The sequence below is a fragment of the Cryptomeria japonica genome, chromosome 2 (genome assembly GCF_030272615.1).
Source record: "Cryptomeria japonica chromosome 2, Sugi_1.0, whole genome shotgun sequence".
Classification (NCBI taxonomy): Eukaryota; Viridiplantae; Streptophyta; class Pinopsida; order Cupressales; family Cupressaceae; genus Cryptomeria; species Cryptomeria japonica.
In genome coordinates this window covers 571,843,303-571,856,309 of record NC_081406.1, presented here as the reverse complement: position 1 = coordinate 571,856,309, position 13,007 = coordinate 571,843,303, and the positions used below count along the sequence as shown (strand labels likewise).

The 13,007-nt window shown below is 36.2% G+C and overlaps 1 protein-coding gene across 2 annotated transcripts in view; it reads right to left on the bottom strand.

The window, feature by feature from the left end:
- Positions 1-538: 538 nt before the first annotated feature.
- LOC131043545 (plasma membrane ATPase) overlaps positions 539-13,007 on the bottom strand; it is a 35,929-nt gene continuing 23,460 nt past the window's right edge. For both annotated transcript variants that reach the window (XM_057976758.2, XM_059216733.1), the window contains 3 exons: positions 1,473-1,655; positions 1,143-1,327; positions 539-957 (listed from right to left, as the gene is read on the bottom strand). In XM_057976758.2, the coding sequence (XP_057832741.2) occupies positions 861-957; positions 1,143-1,327; positions 1,473-1,655 (465 nt within the window). In that variant the 3' untranslated portion in view covers positions 539-860. The remainder of the gene's footprint in view (positions 958-1,142; positions 1,328-1,472; positions 1,656-13,007) is intronic.

Genomic DNA, 13,007 nt, shown 5'->3' with positions numbered 1-13,007 from the left:
TAATATATACTTAGAAATGACTAAACCGTTGATGGAAATTAAGAATATTAAAATTTATCACTATAATTGTATTAATATTTTTATAAATATTAGATATTATAAGGCTATTACATATTTCTTTGTTAACAATGATAAAATTGAAAGGTCAAACTTACTGATGGGTTGAATTAGCCATATAAAGATTATTGAACATAGAAATCTAATAGCTAAGATCATGGTTCCAAAATGAAGCATTAATTGGTCACATCAGGGTTGTCATTGAATGAAACAATTGATGACTCATACTAAACCCCTTGTCAAGTTGTCCCTCATAATGTTGCATCCCAAAATTTAGAAAGTGATTAGCTCACCCTATGAGCAAGCTTCTTTTTAATGCATGACCACTTATTTATTGTAATAAAACATATTAAAAAAATTAATTAAATTCAAAATATTAATTATAATTAATCAAAAGAAATATATGAATAATTAATAAAACTCAAATCAAAATCTTTTTCTTCTAATCTGAGTTTTAAAGACCAATTACAAAGCTCGATACTTCTCAAAGTGCTCAAAAATTATATAGCATAAAACTAGAATTTCCACTAACAATACTACTTTACTATAAAACTTTGATGTAAGTTTTTTGTTTGGAAAGATCCAATAATTGTAGTACCTAAAATAGAATTATTTTTAACTTACAATCAAATATTGATGCAACATATTTTTCCATCTATACACAAATGCAATGTGTATGTTTGTGTACATAATAGTAAAAAATTCCATGTTACATAGGGTTGTCATACCATAACAAAGCTATACTCTCTTACCCTATCATAGAATATTTAATTTGAGACTTGTTAGACTTTTAAAAGTTTGAGTTATACAGTGTACGATTGTTGAATTGTTTCAATATCTAAGCCCTTGAGTCGAACCACAGACTCAACATGTCCTTTCAAAGTATTCAACTCTCGAAGCCTATTATTAACAAAACAAAAAAAGTTATTATTGATTAGAACTTTATCAAAACAAAGGCTTAATTAAGAAACTATGCAAACATAGAAAAATACATACTAATGACAAAACAAAAAATGTTATTATTGATCATAACTTTATAAAAACAAAGGCATAATTAAGGAACTATGTATAGAGACAAAATGCACCTTGCAATTTCTGCACGTCGTTTAGCTTGTTCTGCAATTTCAGACAATTCTGTGGATCCCTTTTTATCAGAGAAAAATCCCCTTGGATCTGATTGAGGATGAAGGCCATCTAATGCACGTTGTGCATGAGCCCATTGTGCTTCACGCTCTTCTTTTCCATAATCTTTTTTTGTTGTAAAGGCAATCTAAAATCCAATATAACATCATTAAACTTTTTAAAGCAAAGTAGATTCATGTCATGGTGTTAACATATGAGATAGTAGAAATTCATGTTAGCACCTTTGTTTTGATGTTATTAATATCAAAAACATATGAGGTAGTAGAAATTACCTTGTTTTTAAAGAGATTATCCCAAGCTTTTCCACTTAATGTATAGCGGACTGCAAACTTTATAATGTCTAGAGGTATATAGAATATGATGCTATATAACCAAATGACACCTGCCCATCCCCATCCAATTCCTTTAATTTGTGCAAACCTCCAATTTGCATATACTGCTATAAATGTAGCGATCTACAGTCCCACAAATATAATGATTAAAAAAGACTCATCTAACAAGTAATACAAAGAAAAAATATATAATATGCAATTAAATGAATTTCAATAAAAAAAATAACACTTTATTAAGTGCGAGTAAATGAAAGAAGATCACATAATTAAGCATTAAAAATAAATTAAAAAAAAAATATACTACATAGTTATAAACCAATTAAATAGAGAATGACACTAAAAAAGATTCAATATACAAATTTTATAAACATTAAAAATGTGAGGCACTTATTTTCTATCATAACATTACAATCAAATATTAAAAGTGTATCTTGCTCCTACATCTAATCTTCCAACTCTATGATTATTATATATGATCCTCTAAATTTGTAGATTTAAAAAATTAAAGTAAAATGCAACTATGATAGTGTAAAAATGTCGGACCTACCAAGATTTATCATTGTAGACTATTCTCTATTACATTATGACTTATCACTATCAAATTCCATCGGTGATGTGAGGCTAAGGGATCTTAACATAAGACTTTAAAGATGTGATGGGTAAGAGGAGTGGAGAGCTAATTTGCTATTAGGAAAATTAAGTACACTCTTAAAAGAATCTGAAGGATTGAATAGGGAGAAAAAAGGGGAAACAAAACGAGCTATTTTATAATGAGAAATTTAAGTTAGAGACGTTATATTTAAATATGTAATTATAAAATGATCAATAGATTCATTATACTATTAACATTTTGTAAGAATTAATGGGGCAAATATAATGGTCTACGGATATCTATATTTGTTATTGTATGTAAGGAATTGTGATCTTAATAAAAAATTTGTAAATAGTAATAAAAACACTCAAAATCACAAAAACAAAGCAGCAATTAAAAGTGGACAAGAAGATACCAAAACAATATAAAATCAGTTGAAGATGTAGTATGTCAATCTCCTCGATGCAACAATTTTCCCTATGACAACAATTTTGATGTGTACTCACAATTTCGGCAACATAAGTATGCTCAATGTTGCTGAAGATCGCATAAGTTGATTGAGGTTGCATAATGAGAGAATAAATGGAAAATTGGCAAAGAATGAAATGGAGGGCTAGGATGAGAGGAAGAAGATCAATAGTGGAGATGCATTTAGTCTTCACCTCTCATGAGAGATTAGCATAGGGGTTGGAAATGGAAAAAGGTAGAATGTAAGGAGGATTTGCCATAAAGGCATTTCTTGTCCTTCCATTCCCAAGTACATGGGGATGAGGAATAAAGGAATTTTAAATTATAATTGTTTTTGCCTATCACAACATATGTTGTGAGTAAAGCTAAGTGTAAAATGATACATAACATAATAGAATATTAAGACAAACCTTTCGTTTCAAGATGTTTATGTTAATGGGTGCAATCTGATCATTAGAAAAGAAGGGTCCCAATTTTAAACACAAATTAAGTGCTAGAGTTGGTATTGAATGCTCTATACCATGCAAGATTGACTGAAGATTATAGCCACCCAAGATCTAGGCACTTCATGAAAGCACAAGAGAGATCAACAATGAAATAATAATGATATTCTATAAAGAATGCAAATGATACACCATAATCTAATGATATGTCTGTTATATGTTTTTGATAATTAAAAGCAGCCAAAAACGAGGGGGCTGACCCATAGTTACAAATAAGAGAACAGTGGCAGGGACATTGTTCGCACATTAATAGCAAAGTTGCAGCCTTTTACCTCTATCAAAAACAAAAACCACATTACAATAATAAAAAGAACTTGATCGGAGTATAGTCCATAAGCCACGCACGACTATAATCAGCAAAAAATAAACATAAGCCAAAGCTGGGCTTATCCAACCCGTAATTACACAACATAGACAAAAAAACACCACCACATGCGGACAATAATAAAAAGAACTCCATCAGAGTATAGTCCACATGTCTGTTATATGTTACAAAGGGTACCCCTTGGTTATATAGGCCAAGGAGAACATAGGATGGCATAAGACTGTGACGTATCTTAATCTTATGACTTGATACATAAAGTGATAACCATACATAAAAGTGGGAAGTCTCCTAATGTGTTCCCTAAGTAAACATAACATCGAACTTGCTAGATACAACACTAGGTACAAAAACCCTTTCACACAAAAATTTAATATCTTCTTCAACAACTGTGTCCAAAATACAAAATTATTATAGTTAAGCCATTAGAAATTTGGTAACATCAAATTTAATAGGAGATATCTTTATTAATAGATAATAGCATTATTTTTATTTAGCTTTCACATTGTCTCTACCAAGATTAAAGTTTTTTGCTAACATGATGTCAATCTCAAACATGGCAAGTGGGAAGAGCGGCACATTTGAACAAGCTTTGAGTGAAAGTGAGGAGTGCTCAGGAGGGAGTGATGAGGATCGTGAGTGTGAGGACTCTATTTCTAACAACTAGAGTAATCCTCCAAATATTGAGGACATTAAATTGTTAGACCTTTGGTTGGATGCTTGTAGAAGGGTCGGCTTTGTTGCTTCTTCCAAAAAAATTGCACACCCGCTCGATTTATCGAGAGTTTTGTAGGATGATTTTTTGAGCTCTTTTGGCTCCTCTGGTCAAGGCTTTAAGAATGGCTTAATACTCTCTCCTTTCTCTTTGAATAAGAATGTGTTGTGTGAGGTGGGTTCATTTTTTTATGGGGGCTCACTACCTATGGCTACTCTTAGTGTGGCCTCGGGCTCACTACCTCTAGCTACTCTTGTTGTGACCCCTTCTCTCTTGATGGCGGTAGATCTAGGTGGGTTGGACTTCGACATCTTTGTGGATCGACATTTAGAAGTGCCCCCTATCCTTATGGCTACCATTGTGGTTGGTCTTATATCTTTGCAATCTTAGCATACTATGTCTCCTCTCAGCATTGTTCCTTCTTCAGTGTTCACAAGGAGGAAGCATTAATATTCCTGACAAAATTACAGATAAGTAATCTGCCAAGTGGATGAATGCTCTCTTGTGTAAGTTTTTGGGGGCTAGATCTAATGTATATAGTTTCAGATTGTGGGCGAGGAGATGGAACACAAAAGATGAGCTAGAGATTGTCGTTCTTTCTTCTGGCTTCTTCATCATCTCATTCTCTTACCCAAAAGGGTGGTCCTTACTTTTTTGGAAAATTGTGTCTTGTCCTGGTGAAGTGGAAACCAAGTTTCGATCTCAACGGTATTGGCTTTAAAAAAATTCAATGTTGGTCAAACTTCCTATCCTTCCATTGGAGAATTTGGATGAGTGTGGACAACCTTAGCTTTTATGTTTGGGTGATCCCATAATGGTTGATGAGGTGACCAAATCTAGAAAGTGCTTTTTGTATGCTAGATTTTGTGTCAACAATGTGGTTGACAATCAACTCTCTTCCTCAATCACTCTTTCCTCAAAATTTCGCAAATGGGTTCAACAAATAGATTATGAGGGTTCTCTTGTGATGTGTTGTAATTGTCACATGGCGAGACATGCTTTTGTAGTCTGTAGTTTTTCTTTGGGTGACACAAAAATTCTCAGAATATGTAGGTTCCTTTCACCCATAGTTTGGAAATGGGTGATGGAGATTGTCCTATTGTGTACAAGAAAGACTTCACTTTGAGAAATGAAATATCTATGTTGAGGCTATGCTTTGTGTTCCTACTTTTGGCTATTGGCATGCCAACAAGGAATACAATTTATCCGCATCTTTGAGTTCGGGGGGGCCTTTCTAATCCCATCCATTTGGGGTTTGATTCTGAAATGCATTGTAAAGATAAATCAAAACAAAGTCATCTAAAGATTTTGTGTTTTAAACCACAATTGGTGATGGTTTTGTTCTATGTTGGCTTTTGGACAACTGCTTTGTGGTCCCTCTACGTGGGGTGTTGTGGCTTTGAGTCTTGACATAGTGTTGTGTCTCTTGGTGTTTCATGTTGTTACAGATTGTTGTGGGTGTCTTTCCTACTTCTTAGCATGGGACTGACCCTATCTTGTTGTACAAGATTCGAGGCCCTTTCAAAATTCATTTTATCTTTATCAGAACATTGCCTCTACCAAGGACAAAAACCCAACTCCTTCATTTAATAGTAATAGGTTAAAAATAGTGGTTTATCTACATATATTCCCCTTTCTTCTCAAATATAGAAGTCTCCTTTAAAAAATAAGCTCATGTTGTTAGTAGATGAATCTCTAAATGCTTACTTTAAAGACTGATGGAAGATGGGAAACTCCAAATTTGTAGGGTCATTGTGTATTTCTTCATCAAAAGCTTGGGTTTTTAAACCTAATATTAAAAGTTAGGATATAAATCACATTGATAATATGCACACCTAGGTATGATGTAAGTAAAAGATTATGTTTTTCAACCAAAGAAACAAGAAGAGTCAGCCAACTGTACATGAAAAAATGGCTCTGGGTCGAAAAAGAACATCGACTCGTGTGGCGATCCAGTCGAAGGTGGCTCATATGAAATCGGTGGGCTCTGCAAATCGGTTTGAAGCCCTCTCCCTCCCACCCCCATGCGCGAGCGGTGCCAATCGCATCCCCGTCGACCAACGTAAATGGAAGGAGCATAGAACTAATTTGCAACCTGCTAGGGCTCCAAGTTTCCCCCCATCCAACCCTATTATTCACGTACCTGCGAATAATATTTTTGTTGGCTCTACATCTATCATTAGAGCTGGTGGATGGTCGTGGGGACAAGCGAGCCCTAATTCCACCTTCAATTTAAGTTTCGGGAGGTCGCTTGTTAGCGCTGGCTAGCAGACATTGCGAAAGCGTAGGAGAAAACCTATATCCTCCTCCACAGGCCCCAGGGATTCGTCTAGCAAAAACCATCTTTGGGTTCTCCCCATTACAAATTACATTCCTCATTTTGCCTCAGGCGCTAATTGCATTAAGTTGGGTTCAGGCCCTAGGGTTTCCCCCCATCCGCATCCGTTGTGTCTGCCTTTGGCTCCTTCCCCGCCTCCCCGCCCCCCCGGCCCCAGGTGATTCGGGCCCATAATTCGGGTGAATTTCTCCAGGGCAACATTAGTGTAGAAAAATAGCTCTCATGCCCTAGCCCCGCGAGGGATTCCAAGACTCTCCCTAGAACAGATAATTGTCCCCATTCATATGAGGATTTTCAAACACTAATCATTAGCAACATTTGTACGAATGGTTTATGGGACAAATGTAGATATAAAGGCTTATATGGCAAATGGTGTGGCCTCGACGCATCTATTGATAGCGTCATTCAATGGCTGAAGGATTCATTTGTGTGAGATTTTGCCAAGATCAAGAGGCAATGGAAAGCACAAATAAGAGAGACAAAATAGATGATAGGAATAAATTGTATTCTATCAAGATGCAAAATATGATCAACTGGATCATTACAAGTTATAGATTGATTGCCCGTACAAACAATGTAGATGAGCCTGCTTATATAGGCAAGGCTTAGGGATATGTGAGCACACAAACATCACATGTGGCTCAATAAGAAACAAGTGTAGGTAGGAAATAGGTGTGGGTAGGTAAGAGAAATAATATAATATTCCACATGAGGTGGATCGCCCACTGAATGTAAAATTATCACTCCACAATAAGTGGATATGATAAAGTAGTAACAAGATCAACACCATAAAAGGTGGAATTTCTCCTACACACACTATCCCAATGTGGCACAAACACCCAAGTGTCTCATACCCAAACTACTATGAAATGCATGTACCTAAGTAAGGTGTAATAATATCCAAGATGAATAATTATTTACACCAACAATTTGGCCGTGAGGTATGTATCACTTTGGTGGAAGATGAATTCCTATTTATTTATTGTATAATTGTGGATCTTAAAAATCAACTATTATATGGTGAGCCTAGGTTTTTTAATGGATACTGTTTTAAGTTTTTGGATTGGAAACCTAACTTTTCCCCAAAAGATTTTGAGAATGAAACTATGCCCAGGTGGGTAAATTTGCCAAACTTACCTATGGAATTAATCCACAACCATAATCTGATAAAAATTGGTAATCTTCTCGATGGATTTGAAGGCATGGAAGAATTTTTTTTAGATTCATCTAATGTGAAAATCTTGGTTAATTTGAAACTTAGCACACAAACATTGAAACCTATCAAGCTAATCACAAATCACTCAATATATAGAATTAAGCCTCAAATCTTCAGAGGTAATATGAGGGCAAAATATGTTATTTTTAACACGGGCCCTAAAAAATAGGATACTCCAACTGAGATTGGAAGTTGTTCTATTCCTCATATAGGAAATATCTCTATCAATTTCAACCCCAATGGTGGGGGTTTCTTCATATCTGATAAACCTGGGGGTCAAGCATCCCCTATTGATACTCCTGAGATTAATAATGCTCACTCCAAGCTGGATATCGAGGAAGGTAAGATTGTTGAAAATGGCATGCCATCCCTCAACCCCAAACTGGTCCCTCTGCCAACCCGAGCTGCCTCCCCCACCATCCCCCCAAACCTGCCAACCCCCCATTTTTCACCCCCTTTTCTTGCTGGTCTAGCTCAAACCTCCAACCATCCCCTGCCTAATTCCCCTCAGATTAATTCCCAATCTGACCCTTTTGATTCAAATCTGCCTTTCCCCAACACCCTTCATTCGGTCCCCACTAAAAAGGTAGATGATCTTGCTATCCCCCCCCCCCTTATGGCCTTAAGACCCTAGGCTCAACACTTCAAAGTGAACCGGATTTGCTCCCCCATAACCAGTCTCCTTGTTCCCCCAATTATGTCCTTCTCGATCCGACAGGTAATAGGGATTTGTTTGTCAATTGCTCTGGGTCGGAAGCTCCCTATGCTTCGGCCTCTGCCTGTGCATCGCCTGGCTCTAACTCTAACAGATCTAACAAAAGCTTGGATCAATATAAGTCCTCTGAGAGAATGGAGAAGGAAAACATAATTATTCTTGAATATATTGGCAATGAGGTAGTCAGTGACCTTATTGAGCAATTCATAGATGAAATTGCGGATGAGGAAGAACTTGCTCTGCAAAAACACTTAATGATTGCAAAAAAAATTGAATTCAATTCAGTAAATACTGTCGAGATGAATAATACACTTGCTAACATGGATAGGGTGGATAACACCCACTAGGATGACATCCTTGGCATTGTTGAAACTAAGGTTGGTCCTGACTCCTCGGATTGTGCTAAATCCTTTAGGAAAAAGGGAAGGAAAACCCTAGCTGAATTATGGGCCAAGGCTGGGGACTGGGGAGGCTGCAGGACATATTAAGATGACATCTTTATTTAATGTTGGGAAGGGGAAGGTCCTTCTCAAGACGCCATGAGGCTCCTAACATGGAATGTTAGGTGCTTGCATGCCCCTAACAAGCAACTGTTAGTTAAACTTTGCATGACTAATATCAATCCAGAAATTATTATGATCCAAGAAACTAAACTTGACAATAATTAATTAACAACATTAAAAAAGAAACTGGGTGTTGGGGAAATGGTTGGGTTTCCCGCGAATGGTGGCTCTGGGGGCATTGGGGTAATCTGGGATCCTAGGAGGGTCTCCTTCACTACCAATATTCTAATGAGAAACTGGATGTGTGGTTGGGTCCAAGGGATTAAGAGCAATGTGAAGTTTCTTCTTTTTAATATCTATGGACCTACGCATAATAGGGATAAATGCAGGGTTTGGGAGGAAACTGATCTTTTCCTCCAAACATGGCCAAATCAGAATTGCATCATTGGTGGAGACTTTAATGCCATCTTGGATCCCAAGGAAAAATGGAGTGGTAAGAAATTGGTCTCCCAAGCTTGTCTGGACTTCAAACAGTGGGTCCATAGTAATAACCTTTTGAAAATCAAAACTACAAAAGACTCCTTCACTTGGAACAACTGAAGATTAGGTTTTTGCAACATTGCTGAAAAATTAGATAGAATCTTTTTTAAAGGGGGGCTGAGTGACCTCCCATACATTTTCTTTGCAGATACCCTCCCCATCTCAGGGTTTGATCAGTTCCCAATTCAACTTACTGTCTTTGAAGATCAACAACCCACTAAGTGCCCCTTCAAGTTTGAATTAATGTGGTTAAAAGAGGAAAATATTATCAATTTAATTGAACAATGGTGGTCAGGGATAGAGGTCTCGGGTTCAAAACCTTTTAAATTAGTTAGCAAACTCAAGAAAATTAAAAATAACTTAATTATCTGGAGTAGAACTCATTTTGGAGATATATTTAAAAAGAAAGTTTCACTCGAAAATGCTTTAGAAGAAATCAATAGAGATGTCATTTCACATGGCATGAATGGCCTCCTTTACTATAGGGAAAAATAACTTCTAGTTGACTACGTTGATGTGTTGGCTAAGGAGGAAATCTACTGGAAACAAAATTCAAGGGAATCATGGCTAGATGTTGGGGACAAAAATACTAAATTCTTCCACAACAACACTAAACATAGGAGATCAATAAACAAAATAACCAAAATTAAAACTAGGTCTAGTAACTTTGTTGAAGATCCTAAGTTTATAGATGTCGAGGCAGTGGGATATTTTGAAGATATCCTCAATAACTGGGGCGGCTCAAATTTAACCTCTAGGAATGAGATTATTAACAATATACCAAAACTTATCTCTAAAGATCACAATAGAGTGTTACATGCTAAATTCACTAAAGCTGAAATTGAATTTGCCCTGATGTAGATGAACTCGGATAAAGCTCTTGGCCCGGATGGCTTTCCAGCTGCTTTCTTCCATAATTGTTGGCATTTCATAGGGTATGAAGTCACGGAAGCCTTCGAGGGAATTAGAAACTGAGGATGCATACTTAAAGAAATCAATAATACCTTTATCTCCCTAATCGGGAAAAAAGACAAAGCTGAGGGATATGAGGATTATCGCCCTATTGCACTTTGCAACACCCTCTACAAATTAATGACAAAGATCCTCGCTAATTGATTACAAAAATTGCCCCCCCTCCTTATTAGTGAAGAACGGACTAGCTTTGTTCCCGGTCGGTCCATTTATGATGGAGTCATAATTGCTCAAGAAACCATATACTCAATACAACAAAATAAAAATCCCGGCATGCTAATCAAGCTAGACATTAGGAAAGACTATGATAAGATAGATTGGCACTTTTTGTGCAAATGTTTAGAAGCCTTTGGATTTGACAAATAGTGGATTAACCTAATCTATGAATGTATCTCTACCCTCAGAATATCCATCCTTGTTAATGGATCACGAGAGGGATTCTTTAACATTCCTAGAGGACTTCGCTAGGGTGATCCAATCTCACCCCTTTTATTCATCTTAATGGCAGAGTCTCTAGGCATGTCCATTACAAGAGCAAGAGAGCTCAACACTCTATGGGACATTAGAATTACCAGTGGTCTGGATCCTACCACCCATCAGCAATTCGTTGATGACACTATGTTATACGGCCAGAGTAATGGTGATGAGGCAAAATCATTTGCGCAACTACTTAATAATGAGGCACAACTAATGGCACTTGTGGAGGGAATCAAAATATGGAGGATATTGAATATTAGCAAACTTAATATTGAAGGGGACTTTGCCATAATCATAAATACCCTGAGACAAGGCTCTATGCCAAATTGAAAATTAAATTCATTATTATCTAAAGTTCTCAGCAACATCCTATCCTTTACAAAAGTGACGTTCAATCATATCTATAGAGAAGGTAACTCTTGGCCGGATCTATTGGCTAACCATGGGGCAGATAGGAAGACTCTCTTAAACATTAAAACTCAACTATTTGAGATCCCGATGGAAGATATTGCTATCTCACCAGAGGTTAGTACTTCTAACCCTATCTGATTGTCACTTAAGGTCTAAGTCTATTGATCCTTGCTCATATAAGCATTATCAAGCTATAGGTCTAGATGGGCCTCCCCTTAGGGGAGGTTGCTCCTTTCATTGACCCATTCTGATTTGGATCCCCCCTCAGTCTTTTAAACTTGGAGGAAAAAATATATATGTACTGATTATTTTTCACAAAGATTATTATCTCCATATATAGATAGTTATATATATCCATTTAATGGTACACACACACACATATATATGTATGTATGTATACATACATACATACATACATACATACATACATTGGATGAATATGCGGGCCTTTAACATTTAGGCCGATTGGTTAGTTGTGGTATTTCAGTTTGACTTATTTCATTTCTGTTGGATGTCTATTCTTCTTGGTATACTACGTTTAGTTACTACAGGCTTTGGGTCTTCTAATCCTTTTTGCTTTTGTGTGAGGCAATGGAGCTAATTCATATTTGGATATGCCGCTAGTTTGGGAATCCATAATGTCTTCATATATCTTCTACATATGGCGGCCCTCCTTTCTCTAGCATTATATGTTAATATGCCTTTGCCCCACTGGCTCTCTTTTGGTTCTGCATTGGCTTGGCTTTGGTTGGAAGCTTCTATTGATTGTCGGTCTATAGACTTTATCGAATTGGGCTTCTTATCTGATTTTGTCTATTCACCCATCAAAGAATGGAATTTATAGCCCATGATTTGGGTTAGCAGTACATTGGACTTCCATTTGTATGGTAATGTCATGGTTTTTAGTAAGCTTTTCTTACATTTTAGAATGATACTCTAACAATGCTCGTGCAGGAAGCAAGGTTTCTTTCCATATTTTTGCCTATAGGTTTGATATGAAGTGGAACAATAATGAGTGGCTGGCAGAGATGTTACTAATAGGCCACATTTGGATGTTGCTCTCCTTTCCCAGAATGATCTGAATATTGGTCTTTTATTATGTAATTGTAATCAGGCCTTTGTAAAATGGTTTGCTATGTATTAACTGTAGCAATCAAGCTCAAAATGTAATTTGTTTAATTGAGGATCCAACATTTTAATGGATCTCTCCCTAATGTATTTGTAGTTGATAGGATTTTTGTACTCTCTCGTGCTAAACGAGATGTAAGGTTAAGGGTTGAATAAGCCCCGGGCAAGACAGGATGTTTTCTTATCCGTTCTTTCCTACCGGTGTCCACACGAACGGATATGTAATACTTTAAAATTAATAAAATTCTTGGCCTCGACTGTTCACCAATAAAAAGAAAGAGTCAGCCAACTGAAGGATCAACCCATATAATAATCCCAATTATTAAATCAATTTGAATAATTATAGTTTTCAGAGGAGATAAGGTGAAAAAATACTCTAAAACCAAATGACTAAAGGAGGCCTATATATATATATATATATATATATATATCTTTTCCTTATCCCAAAATAGAATAACAAGGACATATCTAAACAAAATACTTTAAAGAAATATGATTGAAGCAATTTAACATAAATTTAATTTTTCCATAGCATGCAAATGGCATAACAAGGCCTAAACTAAATGAGTTTTTAG